This window comes from Haliotis rubra, unplaced genomic scaffold (genome assembly GCF_003918875.1).
Source record: "Haliotis rubra isolate DU_JTF1 unplaced genomic scaffold, ASM391887v1 Scf471, whole genome shotgun sequence".
Classification (NCBI taxonomy): domain Eukaryota; kingdom Metazoa; phylum Mollusca; class Gastropoda; order Lepetellida; family Haliotidae; genus Haliotis; species Haliotis rubra.
In genome coordinates, this window is record NW_025767159.1 from 453599 (window position 1) to 475846 (window position 22248).

General features: G+C 41.4%; 1 protein-coding gene across 1 annotated transcript; it reads right to left on the reverse strand.

Annotated features, from left to right (window-relative positions):
- Positions 1-216: 216 nt before the first annotated feature.
- LOC124290717 (asparagine-rich protein-like) lies at positions 217-22042 on the reverse strand. The gene is made up of 6 exons (XM_046727522.1): positions 21909-22042; positions 19219-19380; positions 18661-19052; positions 18388-18475; positions 17716-17801; positions 217-405 (listed from the first exon to the last, which is right to left on the reverse strand). Exons 2-6 carry the CDS (start codon positions 19331-19333, stop codon positions 385-387), a joined length of 702 nt encoding a protein of 233 aa, XP_046583478.1. The 5' UTR covers positions 19334-19380; positions 21909-22042; the 3' UTR covers positions 217-384.
- Positions 22043-22248: the final 206 nt, after the last annotated feature.

A 22248-nucleotide genomic window follows, 5' to 3' on the forward strand; every position in this document is an offset into this window, starting at 1 on the left:
GAAAGCTTGCACACAGCTGTACGTACATCATCTGCAATATCATGTACACCCACGATTGTGGATCACAGTATCAATAACTGGATTGTTGACATGTTGCTGTTATGTATATGACAAGATATATTTATTAGTGTGATTTTATAATCAAAATAGTAATCATGGCACTTTCTCTATGACAACAAAGTACGTCATCAGTTCACACAAGAGCTTTATTTGGATTATAAAATCGTGGTACACATAGCCAGTAAGGGTCATAATGAACAGTCTCGTGTATGCAAAACATATTTTATAGACCATATGTAATATTACCCTGACCTAAATCGTATATCCCTGCTACAGTACCGAGGTTCACCGGGTCAGGAAAACACGTCTTTGTTTTGAGTCAGTTCAGCAGGTTGATATTCTCAACTGAAAACAGATCATTGACGGTTAACATGTACATCTCCAAAACATGCAAATTTTACAAGTTCTAAATTTTCTAGGCACCGCCTTCATAGCACAATGCAATATCTCACAATCCATGTCCTTGGAAAACTGACCAAAACGGATTAGAACAGAACAGTGTTTATTGCGTATGTTTTGGTCATGAGACCAATAGTACATATCATTTATAATGACACAATCAACAGAGCGCTTAGAGGTTTATAGAATTTCTAAACTTGTACATACAATGTATTTTCACAAAAAGAGCTAGCTTAAATAACAATTCATCATTATGTGTAGTAATTAAGGATAAAAGTTATGGACTGATGGGTAGTTGTAATAATATTCAGGTAAATACCTTTTACGAAGTTGTTTACAAGATGGACACATTAGCATTGCATGGTATTCATCCTCTTCCCCTTCCATACAAAATTGACATAAAGCGTTAATAAAATCCAACCCGTTGGATAATCTAGATCTATTGATTCTAAAATCATTTGAGCATCTAAAACCTTTCTTAAATTTGATGGTTGAATTGAACTTAAATAGTATTCAGGTTGCAAGAGAGATTTAAAAGTACAATACATTATTAAATTAGATGAAGCAGAAATATAAGTAAACCAATCTTGAGTAAAACATCCCTCAATCTCAGTTTGAATGAATATTCTATCATCCCCAATCTCCTGCATTATCCAACAAAATCGAACAAAAGACACCCACTTAATATATCCAAGTTCATCATATTTACAAAGCATTAAATAACAATGAAAAGGAAAACTTTCACCTTTCCATTATTTTCGGGCGCTGATTGAAATCGTGGCAGGAAGGGTACATAGATGCTCACCTTTTGTCTATACGATATCGACATTATCATAGTATGACCTCTTGAAATATGAACTGACAAAACGAGTATATGTAAGCAATGTTTGGGATACTTCGATATAGCTTGTTATTTTTATTTGGGCGTCTCATTTATTTTGCATTTGATTTTTGATACAGGTGTTGTTTGAAGTTTGCAATTATATAACTTGGTGTCCCGGATTTGTTGTGCGATATGTTTTCTGCATACACAGCCATTTTGCTACCCTCTATGCCTTTATGGCTGATCAACAAACCAAGGCTTATGCAAAATCAGTCAGTTGAAACATCATGATAATGATTCAAAGCATTTGAAATAAATGAATGAGTCAATTTTACATTATTCAGGGGGAATCAGTACCAACATAAAATGTTTACATGGCAGACTGTCATTGAAAGTAGACCAAAGCTGGTTGAAAAACTTAACGTTGTTCCAGCTGTAAACATGGATCTATTGCCTTGTATTCAAGAGGACTGGCAAGTATCCGAGGACGCTGGCGCCTGCTTCTGTCCTAAGGTCCATCAGTAAACATTGAACAGTAAGTATCGTGTATATATTTCGTAAATGTACATTTTCCTGTAAACACCCAACTTGATTTTCGTCACATTTTATACTTGTTGAGGAAAGGTCACTTTCTGACAGAGAGGAGTGGACAAAAGCCTGTATTGAGCGGTATTTTAAAGATCTAGATTTGCAACAATAACATGGAATTTGTTTTGAATAAAACATTTACGCTGTCATGCAGAACCGAAACGTAGTAATGTTTGGAGCATGAACAATGGAGACAGAGTAAAATCTTGTGCGTACCAGCGATCCACATAAGTGACTATATTGTGAAGAACTTTCACTGTAGTATCCTTAGGAATACGCCGCCCATACACTTAATTACACCTTTTCCTATAACTTATTTCTGATCCACGGGTTTAACTGAATAAAGAAATTGAAACATCCATTCAGTTGTGTCCTCCTTCCTCCTAGCAGTCTTCCCAAGCACTATCTGAAGGAGTTGTCTCCTCCGACAAGCGCAGGAAGCTAAATCTTTCCTGTGACGCACATGAACACATTCTTGTTTGTTCTGTTAATTTTGTTCATAAATTCCCAGGTTTAAGTTTTCTGATTTTATTAATCGATGCGTAAATCTAAAGGAACTGAATATATCTCTTCCTCTCCATCAGATTAAAATTGTAATAAATTTATTATTTTTATAGGATATTTCTATATCGTACATATCCACGCAACTAGTACATGCTCAAGGCGCTGGAGTGTTCCCTTTATCAACGGATGTCTTTTTTCTGGAATTCTATTAACCAGCTCAACTCCATGGGGAGTATTCAACTCATGCAGTCTGTCAGGGGCAGCGAGTTATCACACAGCCTCATCCTCATGTACCCTTTTGCAGCTGGGTGGACTGTGACATATAGTCGCAGTATTTTGTCCAATGATACTGCAACTAGGTGTCTGCACGTGTTCGTGTGTCAATCATCTGGTCATTTACCATCAGATGAGTGGGTTCTTTTAGTGCACAGGGTTGTGTACTGCACACCCTATCACCAGTAGCCTCTGAAAGATATGCCATGGCGAAAGAGAAGGGTCAGGATAAGAGACCTGCGAAGAACAACTGACAACTACGTTCATCATCACAGCTGATATACTGGACAGAGCAGCAGAGGCTCCAGCGGACACGGGGGGACATTGACATCTTCTCTGTCGGCACGGTCACCGTTAATTGCCACACGTGAGCTGAAGTTGGTAACAAAAGAAGCCTTATCAGCAGCGCTCAATGGATCTGATAAGGGATTTATCAGAGCGACTGACAACCCTAGCTCAAACAGAAAAGTCGGCACCTCCTCCAACTAGACGGCTGTGAAGAGAGGCTAAGTCAAGATCAGAGCCGTCAGTCACGATCACCCATGCAGAAGAATTACCTAGTGACCTAGTAACCATGGTGGGGAAGTCACCCCTGCACAGCACATCTCCAGTTCACGGCTTTGATCAACCCTCGCTGTTTTCAACGAACCTAAGTCATGGTGAAAACAACAGCCGTGTAGACCACATCAGCCGTGATGGTGATAGAGACCACACGGACCATGTGGGTCACTACGACTGACAAGGTCATGAGCTCTATATCATGAACGGTCCATACAAGTCATGGACAATGACTTCATACCTGATTTTCGAGTTATGGTGATGCTTTCACCAGCCGCACAGACCTCACCAGCAACACGGACCAGTCAAGCTGCACAGACTAACCATACAGTCAACCTGACCTCACCAGCAACACGGACCAGTCAAGCTGCACAGACTAACCATACAGTCAACCTGACCTCACCAGCAACATGGACCAGTCAAGCTGCACAGACTAACCATACAGTCAACCTGACCTCACCAGCAGTCACGGACCAGTCAAGCTGCACTGCAGACTAACCATACAGTCAACCTGACCTCACCAGCAACATGGACCAGTCAAGCTGCACAGACTAACCATACAGTCAACCTGACCTCACCAGCAACACGGACCAGTCAAGCTGCACAGACTAACCATACAGTCAACCTGACCTCACCAGCAACATGGACCAGTCAAGCTGCACAGACTAACCATACAGTCAACCTGACCTCACCAGCAACATGGACCAGTCAAGCTGCACAGACTAACCATACAGTCAACCTGACCTCACCAGCAACATGGACCAGTCAAGCTGCACAGACTAACCATACAGTCAACCTGACCTCACCAGCAACATGGACCAGTCAAGCTGCACAGACTAACCATACAGTCAACCTGACCTCACCAGCAACATGGACCAGTCAAGCTGCACAGACTAACCATACAGTCAACCTGACCTCACCAGCAACATGGACCAGTCAAGCTGCACAGACTCAACCATACAGTCAACCTGACCTACACCAGCAACACGGACCAGTCAAGCTGCACAGACTAACCATACAGTCAACCTGACCTCACCAGCAACATGGACCAGTCAAGCTGCACAGACTAACCATACAGTCAACCTGACCTCACCAGCAACACGGACCAGTCAAGCTGCACAGACTAACCATACAGTCAACCTGACCTCACCAGCAACATGGACCAGTCAAGCTGCACAGACTAACCATACAGTCAACCTGACCTCACCAGCAACATGGACCAGTCAAGCTGCACAGACTAACCATACAGTCAACCTGACCTCACCAGCAACATGGACCAGTCAAGCTGCACAGACTAACCATACAGTCAACCTGACCTCACCAGCAACATGGACCAGTCCAGCTGCACAGACTAACCAACAGCAACCTGCACCAGCAACATGGACCAGTCAAGCTGCATACAGTCAACCTGACCTCACCAGCAACATGGACCAGTCAAGCTGCACAGACTAACCATACAGTCAACCTGACCTCACCAGCAACACGGACCAGTCAAGCTGCACAGACTAACCATACAGTCAACCTGACCTCACCAGCAACATGGACCAGTCAAGCTGCACAGACTAACCATACAGTCAACCTGACCTCACCAGCAACATGGACCAGTCAAGCTGCACAGACTAACCATACAGTCAACCTGACCTCACCAGCAACAGCGGACCAGTCAAGCTGCACAGACTAACCATACAGTCAACCTGACCTCACCAGCAACATGGACCAGTCAAGCTGCACAGACTAACCATACAGTCAACCTGACCTCCTCACCAACACGGACCAGTCAAGCTGCACAGACTAACCATACAGTCAACCTGACCTCACCAGCAGCATGGACCAGTCAAGCTGCACAGACTAACCATACAGTCAAACCTGACCTCACCAGCAACACGGACCAGTCAAGCTGCACAGACTAACCATACAGTCAACCTGACCTCACCCGCAACATGGACCAGTCAAGCTGCACAGACTAACCATACAGTCAACCTGACCTCACCAGCAACATGGACCAGTCAAGCTGCACAGACCAACCATACAGTCAACCTGACCTCACCAGCAACATGGACCAGTCAAGCTGCACAGACTAACCATACAGTCAACCTGACCTCACCAGCAACATGGACCAGTCAAGCTGCACAGACTAACCATACAGTCAACCTGACCTCACCAGCAACACGGACCAGTCAAGCTTCACAGACTAACCATACAGTCAACCTGACCTCACCAGCAACATGGATCAGTCAAGCTGCACAGACTAACCATACAGTCAACCTGACCTCACCAGCAACACGGACAAGTCAAGCTGCACAGACTAACCACACAGTCAACCTGACCTCACCAGCAACACGGACCAGTCAAGCTTCACAGACTAACCATACAGTCAACTTGACTTCAACAGCCGCATGGACCAGCCTAGCCATACGGTCCACACCTAACTGTACAGTCCGCACCAACCACACGGACCGTGCCGGCTGCAAAGACCGTTACCATGGGCCATAGGGACAACGCCAGCCATGCGATACGTGCACAGATACCAGCCACAAATTCATGGACCGCACGGACCGGGAAGGAAGCAGATGTTCTAACAGCTCCAGCAGTAGAGGTTCTTCGCACTAGAGCATGCTGTGACCCATAACCCATCAGATACTGCTACCTCGTCTTATGACATTCCTGGGCAGGCCGTTCTACAGGACCGAAAATACAGTCGTTGGGCTCAGAAGTGGAATGTCGGCTCAACATGCTACACTTTAGTGCATAAGACTGCAGCTCTAGAGGTCCTCTTCACAGATGCAATATCGCAGTTGTCGGATCGCAAGGAACTTACGGCAGAACCCGAGCGGCCAGAGGGTCAAATTGTTCTGACTAGAAATAACTAAAAAATACCACAGTCGTCTTTACAAGCCGAGATTGTAACAGGCTTTGAACCGATGCATCAGCTCCTTGAAATACCCTGATCGTCTATTGGGAAGGGAAGGACTCTTATGCTACAGACAGCAGAAATTTGCCATTATCATCTCATTCACTAGACAAGGGCTTCCAGGGATTTGCAGTCAAGGTTCCAGAGTATATCTCAATCGCAGAAGCCATCTCCTGACACTCAGCAGTATGCTCTTCTCCAAGCCTCTAGCTGTTTCATGGCAAATGTGAGAAAGTCCATACTCGGATGGAGTCCGTATGGAACCTCAGACAATCTCCAAAGATCTGCATAACTCCACGTGCCCCTCCATCCGGACTATTCCAATTCAGCGTCCTACCATTTGGAATATCAATAGTTCCGTGGCTATTTCCGATGAAAACAGACCCAGTTCTGGCATGACTCCATCGACAGCAAGTCAGAATTTACGGATAGCTCGACAATTTCCTGTCTCCAAAAGTCGACGGATTTCTTTGGAAAATTGGGGTTCCTGGTGCATCCAGAAAACTCGGGATTTGCAACCCAAGAAAGTACAGAGATACATAGGGTCCGTTTTTGACAACCATCAAGGTATCGTTTGTACACCGTTGGAACGCTAGCAAGAATAACAAGAATATCAAAGTTCCAACAATCTCAACACACTCTGAGGCAATGGATGTCACTATCGGGAACACTAGCATCTATGCAGAGGCCGTCTGAATCTCAGGCACTTTCATTGGATAAATGATCATCGATACCAACAACTAGACACCAACAGACCAAGTGTTCAGGGACCTCGCCTGGTGGATGAACACCAAAAACGTCCTACACACGATGTCATTCAGAATGCTATTGCCAGATCGCTATTTCTTCACAGATGCCTCACAAGCAGAGGAGTTCATCTGGGAGACATGAAGGCATCAGATTATTCTCAAGAACTTATGGATCTTACCAGAGAACTTTGCGATCTGGTGGACAGTCTGCAAAGCAACATAATGGCCGAACCACAGGGGCGTGTCTCGCTTAGAAACAGCGTTAGAAAGACGTATAGGTGTATAGACCCAACCCTATTACTATATAAAAGGAAAGGGATGTAACGACGAAACCACCCTCTCCTCAATCAAAGTTACCACCACGTAAAATATTTTTCAGGCCCCGCCGAGGCCTACAAATCGAAACCTAGATGATTTCCCTACAAAATGAACTATAAATGGTCACAATCGGATCATTATTTCAAAAGTTATACACCACAACTAACCGAAAACAGCTACCTCCACAGTTCCAAGCCAAAATCATTGATTAGCCAAGACAGCGAAAACTTACCTTTTAAATTCGTTTATTAATTCCAGCCACGTTGACAGCACCTATGTAGGGCTAGATTCGCTTGGCAGCCACATTCCACGGATATAAAAGCTGATTGCAATATCTACATATCATTTCTTCGACAGTAAGCAGGCATTTTCTCCAAAATCATCGGCAATCATACTCACTTGTCGGCCGTAGATGACCTTGACATTCAATATTTTACGTGGTGAAATCTAACTTTGATTGAGAAGAAGGTGGTTTCAGTGATATTACCCGCTGCCTCCCGTTAACCCTTTTGTTTGAGATTGCCTTCAATTTAAGTCTCGGCTTCCAGTTGTCCATTGTCATCACCTATCAGCGCTAATTAAACGTTAAGTATTGCCTTCCATTTGTCGTTTGCCAATCACCTATCAAAGCCAGTTAACTGTTGGCTTACCTTGTTATGCCTCCAGTTGTCTTATTACTTTTGTTGTTCTTACATGTACATATATATATGCTCTCTGCCTCATACCATTCATTCACCTGATGAAGGAGTAAGTAAATACTCCAAAACGTTGACATCTATAAAATTCCCTTCCTAGTTATCATCAATGATAATAATTCTTAGAATACTACCTCTAACATTTGAGGTAAGGGCCCACCCATCCTTCCCCCGAAATCCCAGAGTACGTTCACCTGAACTGAATTGAACTTTATTTAACTCAGGCCGCAGAAAGCGGCATATGAGGTTACATCTCTGTTACAAATACATATATACATATATATATCCACAAAGTTATGTACAATATCTATACAGATGAATAAACAATGTATATATACATATATATATAAACATATATATACATACATACATACATACATACATACATACATACATACATACATACATACATACATACATACATACATACATACATACATACATACATACATACATACATACATACACAGGAATATTTAAATGATTTATTCTTACCGACGATTCTTAAAAATATTAATTATAATAATACAGAACAAAGCGAGTTTTCTGAGAATACCTATCTTATTGCTTTTGAATAATGTATACATTTTATGAACATTTGGTCTGGTATAAAAATATGGCTTTAAATATTTAACTCTTGCATTTATAAAGTGAGAACAAATAAATACATAATGAAATTCATCGCCAATGTCGTTACCATTACAAAGTTTACATAATCTATCACGTTTATCAATTTGGCTCCAACGGCCTGTTTCAAACGGTAAGTTATGATTTGCTGTTTTATAACGTAACACTGCCCTTGAACACTTATCATTTAAAATATCCAAATATTTACTTAACCTTAAATCTGAGTTTAATAAAGAGCTATATAAGATACCATTTGATGAATGCGCTACCGTAGGAAACCACACTTGCTTATACGCATCTTCTAGTTTACTTTTAATTGTATTTATTAGTTTATTCCGGTTTTGAAAATTTCGGGAATTCCAGATATAACTAAGTCTTATTTCGTCAAAGGTATGATTGATATTCATTATCCATCTATGCTTACTTTTTCCAAAATGCATGTCGTTAAAAAGTAATTTAAAGATAAGTAAGGATAATTTGGAAGATTTACCTGTTAAAAGTCGACCCCAAAACGAAATAATTCTCAATTTCACATCAATTGCAAGTGGGTATCTACCAAACTCCACATACAACATACAGTTTGGGGTGCTTTTTCTTAACAGTGCTAATTGTTTTAGAAAGTTTAAATGTACTTTTTCCAATAATGATGTATTTTCAAATCCCCAAACCTCACAACCATATAGAAGAATCGGCAACACCTGGAATCAAATAGACGTAATTGTACTTCGTATGTAAGATGCAGTTTCCGACCCTTTGCTAAGAATCAAATACATTGCTTTTGTGGCTTTTCAACAGCAGATTCTTTTGTTAATGTAAATCTTCTGCTTTTTTGGAAAACTACGCCCAAATATGTGTATTTTTGAACATTGTCATGAACGTTATTTCCAATTTTAAATGGGATTTTGTAATCTTTCTTTGAACCGCCAAATATTAAAACTTTTGTTGACATTAAGTTTCCATGTGGAACAATAGGTATGAAAAGAATCCAACATTTGCTGAAGATCGTTGGGGTTTGAAGCCAAGAGAACTGCATCGTCTGCATATAATAATACAAACATTTTGCTGATATCCTCTAACCTATCATTAAAATCTTTAGGTGAGGTGAGGTGAAATTTGGTTTTACGTCGTGCTTGAGAATATTTCGCTCATATGACGACGTGCATGCGTGTGTATGTGTATGTGCGACTGCTTGTACTAGCCCAGACTTAAGCTGGTTTTATAGTGCTAGCCCACTGAGATACCATGCCGCAGTGAAGCATGAATGCCCCACTCACACACATTATACTGACTCCGAGCCGACCAGTCCTTGTTGTACCCATTAATGCCGAGCGCCAGGTAGGGACCAACAAATACCATATTTTAACGTCTTTTGGTATGACGGGGATCGAACCCGCGACCTTCCGCTCCCCGGGCGGACGCTCTAACGACTACACCACGGAGGCGGTTATTAAAATCTTTAGGTTTAAGCTCCACACCTTTACAGAAATCTTTATCAAAGACATGTCAATATCATTCATAAAAATAGCAAATAATGTGGGTGATAAATTATCTCCTTGGCGTACGCCGGATCGACAGGGAAAGAAGTCCGTAAAACCATCTTTACATAATATACAATATTTTATATTTCTATACATGTTGTGTATAACTCGGAAACATTTACTAAAAAGGGATATTTGCCAGAAGCTTTTGCCAAAGGCCCACGCGCCAAACGTTATCAAAGGCTTTTGGGAAATCCACAAATGCTCAGTATAGTTTCTTTTTTCGGCATTTTAGAAGTGCTGAAAGGTTAAACAATGTGAAGATGTGATCGACTGTAGAATAACCTAACGTACCCGAAGGAAAAATTATAAAGGTTTCCCGCGCTTGTCCGTCGAGACCAGATTTGGGGTAGACCGTAAGGAGGAAGGCCAACACAACTCAATGGATTTGTATTCAATTAAACCTGTGGCCCACAACGAAGTTTCAGGAAAGAATAATGAAAATTGTTGAAAATGCTTCAGTTATCAGAATTAGAATCAACCTTAATCTTTTCTTGTTGATTTCATGAAAAAAATGCTTGCATGAAATATATACCACTGATATAAAGTAACTGTGCATTATTTGATGTTCTGCCAGTTTTAAATGTATAAAGATAATAACATGATTTGTAATGTTTTCCTTAATTACTGTTTAACCGTTGACATAATAATATCAAAATCTATATGATTTGACACAAGGCATCGCGACACGCCCTTGAAGAGACGTGGTGTCACATGTCAGTTAACAAATTCAGTATCTTGTGTGTCCACCATTGGCGTTTATGCAGGCTTGACAACGACGATGCATAGACGACACTAAGGATTGAAGAAAGTTTGGGCAATGTTGTACCGTGTCTGAACCAACGTTTGTCCCAATTCAGCTGACGTCAATGGCTGATTCTGGGCTTGACGTAAACGTCTCTCCATTTCATTCCAAACGTGCTCGATAGGGGACATGTCCGGCGAAACAGCTGGCCAGGGTAGTACTGGAATGTTCTGCTATCTCAGGAAATCTGTCACAACACGAGCGACATGTGGACGGGCATTATTTTGCTGAAGCGTGAACTCCGTAGGAAAACTATTCGTGTGGCAACGGATATATGACACGACGTCAGTGGTCCGAGTAGAGCGAAGTCCGGCGGGATGACAACACTGCGTTCTATCGAAGAGGTAGACTCGTCGTTAAGGACGCTCCACAGCGCCCCGGTGTGTTCCAGTTTCGTGCCAAGCATAACAACAGGAATACAAAGATCACCAGTCAAGCTGACTCGGCTTCAACATAAAAAAAAAAGCCATTCAACTTCAGTTATACTACATCAGCAATCAGCACAACACCGAGACAGATTGGTTTTCCGAGGAGAACTCAATCCGTGTAACTGGGGCGAATTCGTCAAGAAAGACAGAAAGACAGTTTATTTGCGTAATATCGGCCTAGTGGCTTATAATACAGTTATACTGACTGACTGACTGAGTTTGGTTTTACGCCGCTTTTAGCAATATTCCAGCAACATCACGGCGGGGGACACCAGAAATGATACAGTTATAGAGTTGTATAAATCGATGTACAATGGTCAAATGGATCCAGCTCTTGTTTGAAATAAAGCAGTGAAATATATTACCTGACTGTTTCTTGATTTGAAAATAGATTCTAATGTTAGTGGACCTTTATACAATTTTCGAAGTTGTACCAAATATTTTTCTCGCCGACATTCGTAATATTTACATTAAAAAAAGACAGGTCTATACCACATCTTGTGAAGATGGTTGTGATTCTCTACATGTGTCAAGGGGTTTTGTTGTAAATGCATTTGGTAGAAAGTTAAACTTAAAAGTTTAAGATATACTTTTGTATAGGCAATAACATGCATATTGTGAACGGAAGATGTGTTAATGACAGTACTAGGGGAGATTTTACGTATGCTTCACGCAACGAGTGCAGTATTATTGATTATTTAATTTTGTCATCGTCTTTATTTGAACTAATTTCAAACTTTTCGGTTCAAACCGTACTGAATCGGATCATTACCCATTGCTTTTGGAGATGTCTAGAGACATACACAGGTACACGTCTATTCCTGATATACAGTCGCCAGGTTTTAAGTACACATGGAAGGAGTCATGTTGTGAGCTGTTCATTTCATGTCTACGTATAAACATCGATTCATTGTCTTAACCATTTACAACGTTTATCGAACAAGGTGAAATAGTACAAACAGTACATTTAATATGAATGACATTTTTCTACAGTCTGCTGATTGTACGAAAAATAAAACACAGATTATGACAACTAAAGTGGTTTAATGATGATTGCAGAGTGGCTACGAAATGTTAGTATTCTTGTCGGCATAAATTTCACGATAGCAATAATGAGGAAGTTCTTGCTAATTAAATCCAAAGTAAAAACGTGTTCAAGAAGCTTTCCAAGAACACGAAGCATGAGAGAGAGAGGGGGGAGGGGAGAGAGAGAGACACTAAGAACTATCGGGAATATCCCTTATGAGTACATTTGGGAAATTATACACTTCGAAAATGTGTGGAAGACTTACTCCGTGGGTTAGTGTATATGATAAAGTAGTAGAATCACAAGCTGGTTTTAGGGACCGGTGCTCAACAACAGATCATGTATTTTTTTTCTTAAGCGCGATTATCGGGTAGAAAACGGGTATACTATATGAAGCATTTGATACTGTCAAACGTGCAAAATCATGGGAAGTATTGAATAGAATTGGGGTGAGAGGCAAGGTGTTACAAATTATCATGAATATATATTCTAATGTATACTAGGCACATAAAGAAACTGTGCATACACAAATTTAAAATCTAAATTTATCAAACCTGTGTAGACACATAAGGATTTAAACTCAGAGATTAGTGACATGTATCCAAGATGCATGCACATGCCACATTCCGTGACGTCAGTGGGTCAGTCCTTGAGACGTGCAATACGTTGTTGCACGTGCATTCCGGGAAAGAGAAAGAGAGCAAATGAATGCCACACAATACTGTGACTTTGGACAGCTCAACCCCTGCCCTTGCGATCGTTCAAAAAATTAAACGGCTATTGAAACGCATAGCATGCCAAGGCTCACGTCTGCACAACGTCATGAGGCCATTGGGATGGTCCGTGGTGGAATGTCTCAATGACAAGTGGCTGCACATTTCCACTGCCACCGGAACACCATTTCTGCACTGGTGAGACGCTACCAGAACACAAATGACGTCATCGATCGGCCACGTTCTGAACGTCCACGTGTAACAACGCCAAGACAGGACAGATGGATAAGGGTGACCCATCTTCGCCACAGGTTTCAGACTGTAGTGATGACTGCCCGAACCATCCCAGGACTTCGCCGTATCCACCCCAACACAGTTCGACAACGTTTACGTCATCACGGGATCAGACCACGATGTCCCGCCGTACGGCCTATCCTGACACAACGTCATCGACAAGCTCGCCGAATGTGGTGCCGAAATCACGTCCGCAGACCCTTGTTTTGGTGGAGAAATGTTGTTTCCCATAGTGATGGACGTCAACGTGCCTACAGACGCGTTGGAGAACGTTATGCACAGGCCTGTGTCTTGGAGAGGAATCGCTTTGTTAGTGGTTCCGTGATGATTTGGGGTGGAATAACAGCACGCCAAAGAACTCCTTTGGTGATTTGTCAGGGCAACTTAACTGGTGTGGGCTACAGGGATCAGATTCTTCGACCTGTGGCAATTCCTTTTCTGCAACGTCATGGCCCTGGGTTAACATTCCAACAGGACAATGCCCGCCCTCATACGGCAAGGGTTGCTATGGATTTCTTGCAACACCACAACGTTGACTTACTGCCTTGGCCTGCAAACTCACCGGATCTCTCCCCGATAGAGCATGTTTGGGACGAGATGGATCGACGTCTACGCCGTCTTCCTCATCCGCCAGATAACGTCCTTGACCTTGCAACAAAACGTGAGAGAATCTGGCGTAACATCCCACAAGCCTTCCTTGCACGTTTGATAGGCTCTATGCGGCGTCGATGCACAGCTGTTCTCAATGCCGATGGTGGACATACCCGTTATTGAGCTTGTGACATGGTCGTTTGACCCCTGTCCCGCTTGTGGACTCGTGGCGTCATTGTGATTGACTTTTCAATTGAAATTCTCCCGACTTGTTATGGTCTCATGATCCCTCCATTAAAGTTTATATGTACCTTGGACATTGTTATCGTACTTATCAACTGGAATAATATTTTGACAATGCAGTTTCTTTATGTGGCTAGTATAGTTGCTTGAGTCAAAAGCAACGGAGTGTATTCTGAGTTTTTTACTGTCCCGTTTGACTAAAACAGGGTTACGTTATGCGTCCACTTATGTTCTCTTTATATATTTATTATATTTAAAACTGTTATATAACACCAACAGCTCCAATGGCTTCCTGTTCCAAAGCGAATCATCTTCAAACTGTTGACCATCGCCTACAAGGTTCTGAAGACTGCCATTCCCCCAAATACCTGTCGTCACTTTTGACCAAACATGCTCGTTCCAGGCTTTTGAGATCACAGGATAAAGATCTCCTTGTTAACAGTAGATCCACCAGTAGATTAGTCGATCGATCTTTCAAGTGTGCAGTCCCCAATCTCTGGAACACACTTCCTCTTACTTTAAAGTCTGCACCCTCTGTAAGGCTTTCCGTCGCTACTTTAAAACACACCTATTCTCCTCAAAATGATGTGTTCTGGTACTACAAACTGACATTACAGGACTATGTGAAGCGCCTGTGAGCAGCCTAGCTGGAACTCGGCGTTTCTTATATTAAGGTTTTGCGTGTATTATGCTATGGTTGCGAAATCGGGGGTCATACTAAAATTTGACAACATGTTTGCTTGCACGAATTTTTTGCAAGTGAGCAAGAAAACTTAATCCCATGTCGTTCTTGGTGAGTGTGGCTTGACCCTTTGTATACTTATACTTATAAAGATTGATTAAATATTGAAATTAACAACAATGCCCGAGTGTTAAAAAAAAGCCTACAATATCCTTCTTCTCTGTGATGAATCCAGGAAAACAACTGGGTAATCGCTGTAAGAAATGTTTTATGTTCTTACGGCTTCATGTTCCTATGGTAGAATAAGGGCGTTGAAAATAATGATGTATTTTAAAACCAATTTTCACAAAGTATAAGAGACGTATTTATCTGAGCATGGTATAGGAGGACTCGAATCGTCATCAAAACATTTAACCTTTCGTACTTTCAAAACAATTTTTGAACCAGAGAGATATTTGAAAGCTCTGACTTTTCCAAAATACAAACTAACTTCAAATGTGGTGTATTACCACTGGAAATTGAAAAAGGAAGGACATTAGGTGTCTATAGAGAAGAAAGATATTGTAAGCTTTGTAAAAAATGGAAGCGTTGAGGATAAACTTCATTTCATGTTCTTGTGTAAGGCATTTATAGATTTGAGACAAACTTATATCCCCCAAAAGTTCCTAGAAAACCCATTGTTTCATAATTTCATTCTGTTAATGACCACTAACAATTATGATACAGTTTAAAACACATCTCAGTGTATTTATCATGCATTTATGCTTAGAACATCTTGTTAAAATTACTCGTACTGCCTACGCGCTGCTATGTACACATATTTTCCTTACATAATTGGTTGCTATGGGCCGGTGTCCGAAAGCGAAACTATATGGGGATGATAATTGTGAACTTATGCTGTCATCTGCCATCTGAGCAGTCCAGGTGACATCTCGACTCGTCAGTGAACAAACCATCATCACGATCTTGTCTCATGTACCGTAGATGCTGTCTGCACCAAGCAAGATTTGCTTCTCGGTGACGTTGCAGCAAAAATGGACGTATTGCAGGCAGTCGGGGCCGGATGTTGTGCTCCCTCAGAAATGGTCCAAGCAGTCAAACTGGCAGTCTGGAATCGATTCCTTAGATGGGTCAGCCGAAAGTGGTTGTCTTGCTGATGTCACGCGTAGACGGCAGGTCCGAATCAAATCTCTCGTGTTCCCATTATGTTGAGACCGTCTCCATAGAGATGAGATCGTGTTTCGATGGATACCAAAATGTCTGGTTACTTCATTTTGGGGTATTACATCTTCAGCATACCCACGCTGCGGAGACGCTGATTTTCTGTAAGCCGTGACATGATGTATGCGCAGTTTAGGTTGAAATTAATATGTTTTCCACAACATTCAGAGGCTAGAGAATAATCAACTTCATGTGTCGAAAAAGATGCAAAATGTGAGTAAGTTCATTGTGCACGTGCCACACGCGATACGTCACATCAAATTTCATGCAAAGGGCTTTGCTACATGTTTATTTAGGGTTATTTTACTTACTTGTCAAATAACTTATATTTTATGCAATTTTATGTTATGCACATTTACCATTTTTTGTTATACAATCATACAACATGATTCTCCACAAATAGTCACCCAAAATGTTTTGATATTATTTTATCTCATTTAAACGCTTTTTATACATGCACCGTCTGTCACGATGTAGCTACATGGAGGTGGCATGTTGGGAGTTGGAACAGTAACGTTGACGACTGACATCGGTTCGTTTCATCAGGACCTGTCTCATAAATTTGAGAGCTTTGCATTAGTACAAATCTACAGGTGAGTAGACAGGCGATTTGTTATTAGCTGAACAGATGGAAGCTGCATGCCAAACTCCACATGCTATCACATGATTAACAGGCCGTCACATTACCGCACGACGTCGCTGGCGTCAAGAGTGGCAGCACCGGATCAGTCGCTGTTGGGCAAACATTAGGCTTTCGGATGAATCAAGGTTTACTTTGGACTTCCCTGACAACCACAACAAAGCGTGGAGTATACGAAATGAGCGTTTACATGTTGTTAACATCAGACAGAACAATCGCGTGCGTGTGCGCGCTGACACGGACGTCGTTTTGTGTTTCATTAGGATCGCAAGAGCACACATGGATCGTATTGTCCATATTAACATGACCAACACTCAAACTTGTCACCCATCGAGCATGTCTAGGATAACGGCGCCTTCGTTACAAACACCAACCATTCTCAGTGAATTTGCGCAGCAATGCGGTATACATGTATGGGATAAATCAAAATGACATTGCTGCTTCATTAGGAGTATGCCTCTTCGAATCCGTGATTGGCTTGAAATTAGAGGCTGATTATTGCGACATTAATGAGTTTAACTTTCTGTGGTACATGACGTGATGCAGGGCGCTTTGTACAATCGTCTAACAACATATACAGTAAACTGACGTTTAACGACAAATGCTGATCTCCTTAAAATGTCCCTGTTACAAAGATATAAACTATCAACACTTGTGACACCTATTCATTGAATTCACCTCCTTTTTCTATAGAATATACTAGTACTTGTTGAATGAATCAAACGTCAGACCTCGAATGACCATATCTGTGTTACTTATGTACGCTTGTGTGAAAATGCCTGCAAAAACGTTCTTGCTTTTCATGCATGCAAACTTACATGTTGAAGCCAACCTCAGTTTTGTATATAGAACAACACCAGCACCTTTCCTGATACACATGGACTATGATAAAGCTAAACAAGCAGTCACTCAACTCATAACACTGATTATGCTACATATTTAACACAAAGAATAAAGCTTGAATGGTAACTGGATTGAAGAATACCCACAGGAGTTAGAGCTTACTAGAGTAATCGTGGTTATGTTACCTCTTTCAGGCATGCTTTTAGGTACCGATCCTGTGGCCGAGAAGGTCGAGCGATAGTGAGTGCAGTCTGCCGCCTAGTAATATAGCCTAAAATGAGAAATCATCAACCTTTATACAGTCGTAACTGATGTCAACGCATATCTTGAGGTCTATTTATTCATTAATAAGGCATAAGGTACACTTATTTGGCAGAACGTTACAAGATGAAATATTGAACATCGGAGCTATCTATCTTCACAAGAACTAAACACAGGCTTCCCCGTGCTTTCTCAGAGGTTATGAAAGCACCGAAATATCATGAGTTAGCTAAATTAGGTCTGTACCACCTATTATCCTTCTGTGTGAGGTATTTGGAAAATAGCTAAGGAAATGCTGCTAGAATGCTATTATAAATTGTAATTGTATGTGTCAATTTGATAGAAGCCGTAAATGAATCACAATACACTTGGCATTTGCCGCACAAAACAAATCGAAACTATACTTTTAAAAAACATTGGCTCTTCTTCATGAAGTAGGTGCACCGACGTACAAATCTGGTGTCATGATCTTTTTTATCTACCTTTTTAATCAAACTTTAAAAGTCAGAGTTAGGTTTCATTTAAATAGTATATATTACGGGCTGCAATTTTGAATTACATATAGTGATCATGAAAGTGTCCTTTAAAGAACTAACCATGCCTTGAAATGCTCTCTGTCCTATTGCCAACAGTGAGACTGAATGTATTTCCATCATATATGACAGTCACGTCTTGCCATCCTTCCTGCAAAAGGTTACAGCTGTACTGGTTATGATACGTACATACAATCCATTATATGTTATGTGGATATATGAACAGAAATGTGTAATCGTCGTTTTAAAGAGACATTACGTTACTCGTACAACAGACACACTGACATATATTACTTACAGGTAACCTTGATAGACGATATGGTAGCATTTACTTACATCATACTTAACCGAGAGGTCTGTTACGTTGACGTCCACACTGGTGTCCAAACTGGCAACAATGGATTTGTTATACCCGACGAGACTGCCGATATATAAGCTTGGTCCTCTTCTGTCTCCGGGGAAACAGTTTCCCATTATTGTGTAATGTCCTACAGACCCGTTTGAGGAATCATGCCGAAAACGGAAGGTGATTTTTATGTAATGACCAAAGTCCATATTCGAGGTTGACCAGATGACCATGTGTGAAGGAGGGGAGAAGTAAGCATATCCTTTCGAGCCGGGAAACATAATTTCAACGCCGACTGCCATCGTATTTCGTTCATTACCAGACTTGTCCAGAGTGTCAGTTCTGAACGGAATATATGCAAAAGTCGAACAGGGCGATCCAGCTGCAACGTAAATGTGTGCACTTTTGGTCTGTCATGTCAAAGTAGATTACTCTATTCAGCAGATCATCTACATGCTCGGCTAAAATTAACCTCTTATGTAGCCAATTACTAGTATTTCACATGTCTTATCTCGAAATGCACCACATCTAAGTCAGCCAGTCCATACCTGAATCTACAATGGTGCGATTGTCTCTGACGCAGGTACATTCAGCTTCAGAAAAAACAGTGTTTGTCGGACAGGGTCTCCGTATCCAATCATTGCTCACTCGCTGTTCGTACATAGTCTTGTTTGTAGAGAGAGCTCGGTATCCTGATTCCTGGCAGTTACCTTAGACAGACGGTAAATACATTAAATAATTTTTAAGGACAATACTTGTAATTGACAAACCAATACATACTTCCTGGAAGAATTTAACAGCAAGTGCATAAGGAGTATGTGTTAGAGGGATATCACAAGCTACCTTGATGCATTACTGACCAGTACAGATTATCCTCTATACACTGCTTGTACTAAAGTAGTCTTTTGCCTTTTGATGTACATGGAGCTAAAGGCCACGTTGCCAGCGATGTTAGTGGCTCGGTGTGAACATGTACTTTATTTGTTACTCAGTCATTGCATACTACAAGTCACCTAAAACTGAAGTGGGTTACGGGATTTAGTTTGGTATTATTTTCATACGGGCGGCGTGTTTTTTTTCTCTCATATTATCAACTACTAAATGTAAAATTTCAAAATATTTGAGAACCCCAAAATGGAGAACAATATATACAATAGCAACATATATGAATTTTAACCCCCACATAGCAATTTATCTCCATGTCATGATTATGTTTGATTGTATGATTACTTTTACCCTTCGTGCGCACCATGCATTGATTTTAGATATGTGCAACCAAAGGCGAGATTAAATGTATGCGTTATTAAGCAAATATCAAGTTTCAGTAATCTGTTCTCATAGCTCGATAACTTGGAAAATCTGATCATTTCGTTGTTTATTTAGCTATTTATCCGGCGTCCTCAATAATTATTGACAACTTAAAGATGGCACGTTATTGGTATGCAGAATGCTGGCCAGAAAACATCAGCAACTAATGACGTGAACGGCCGTCAGCGTTCAGGTCGACCACGAGTGACCACTACAAGGGAGGATCCAGCACTTACCCGAACCGCAAGACTTCATCTTTTAATGCCAAGTGGCGTGCTAAAAGGGATCTATCAGTCGTGCGCTATCATCCCCAGAGCACAAAGCAGCACGAGCAGATTCGCGTCAAACTCATCGTCACTGGACCTATCGTAATGGGAAAGGGTCCACTGTTTGGGCAAAAGTCAATTTCTTTTGTTCGTGACTGATGACCAGCTCGTGTTTTCCCCGCAGAAATGCACCACGGTATATCTTGGTTCAATGATGGTGTGGGGTGCCTCCCACATGAATTTGAACTTGACTTTCTGACGATCAGGCACAATCTGAATGGACAACAATACATAACTGACATCCCCGACAGAGTTGTTGGATCACATTTCGATGACCATCCTCTGAACACAAGGCAAGACTTCACGGAGGACCATGCTAGGGCACATCGTGTACGTTCCGTTGGTGATTTCTTACGGCAGCAACTCTACCTTCGCCAGTGCAAAAGTTTGATGTATTGGAACAAGCCCTGGATCACGATTGATCGTATTTAAAAATAATAATAATAATTTTTTTCTTATCATGACGCCCCAAAACGACAAAAAGACCTCCTTCCAGAAAACATGGCCTGATGTAATCTTCACCTGTGCACCTGCAGTCACGTGTCCTGTATTCAGTTCAGTGAAGGAATAAAACGCGACTCATCGGTGATGAGAACTCTTCTCCACCCACGTGCTCCCCATCGCAAATATTATCTGCATCATTGGAGCTCGGTGTCTTCCACGGATGCCGTAGACGCGTAACCTATGTACGTACACCAGTGTTGCTAGGTAAGGTATGGGCTGTAAGGGTTGCAGGCTGTGCCTAAAGTGGCTGTTTGGATTCGCTCGGCCGTTACTGGCTGGCGGCCACTATGGGGAGGGCTATAAAGTTAATGCATTTTCTGGAAGCGTGGCCCAAAGTGCCAAGCGATGTTCTCTGGACTTTGAATCAACGAACAACATCCCGCTGCGAAATACCAGAATGAAGCATACCTACTGCTCCCCGTCAGCCACTTTCTCCGAGGCATGGACAAGTCGAACGTGTTTCAGAACGATGAATAGAGGTGTTTTTTCCTAACTTCTGATGTCATTGGGTGGATATGATAAGCGTCTGGTTGTCTGGACTTGCAAGCTTCGTTCAATTTGAGCAACAAAGGATTGGTTGCATGTCATATTAAGGAACTCTTTCTCTCTTGTTCAAATCGAAAATTCATTCACGAGATTGCCAATGAAAGACATATATAAAGCTATTTGCTATATTTAGTTCTGAAAGCTACTGCATGATATTACAACCGATGGATCTTACCACTATATTCTGACACAGGGGGTTCGGGATCATTCTTATCGTGGATAGTCAGTCAATTTTGGAAACTTGACCATTGTTGCAGTACGGTGACTATTACCGTCTATGCCTTTATTGCTTTGTATGATGCTCCCTTTTAATTTGTAATTCTACTGTAATACCTGTAGTGATTAGTAAACTTTTACTAATTTTTACAGTTGTTACTTACACCACATTGCTTTGTTGGTTTCACATCGAGTTGTGTCACTGACTGATTTCATGTTAACTTTAAGTTGCAATCAACAGGTAACTTACATTTATGTATGTTGAACAGGGCATAAGCAGGACGTAACCTGAAACTGCTAATGACAACAGCAGATGCTTGATTGTTATAACTACTTACTTTTTGTGTTCGTAAGGGCTGCAGATATGCCTTGGGCTCTATTGTACAAGCACACGTCTTTACATTGACTGGATGAACTGGCTATACAACCACCATTAACAAGTATCTGTGACTCTTGACAACAGCTGACACTTCTGACTCTTCCATTGACGCACTCATAGTACGTGCGGCAGTTACTACCAACTGATACACGAGCATTTCTTCCTGTGCCTATACAGGGATCTGAACAAAAAGAAGCAATAAATCATCAGCAGACACTTTACTACCAACGTGATATTACGTATAACTTTGTCTTGTATGATTGCTATTACTGTTTCCTTTCAGACCCCATAATATCCCG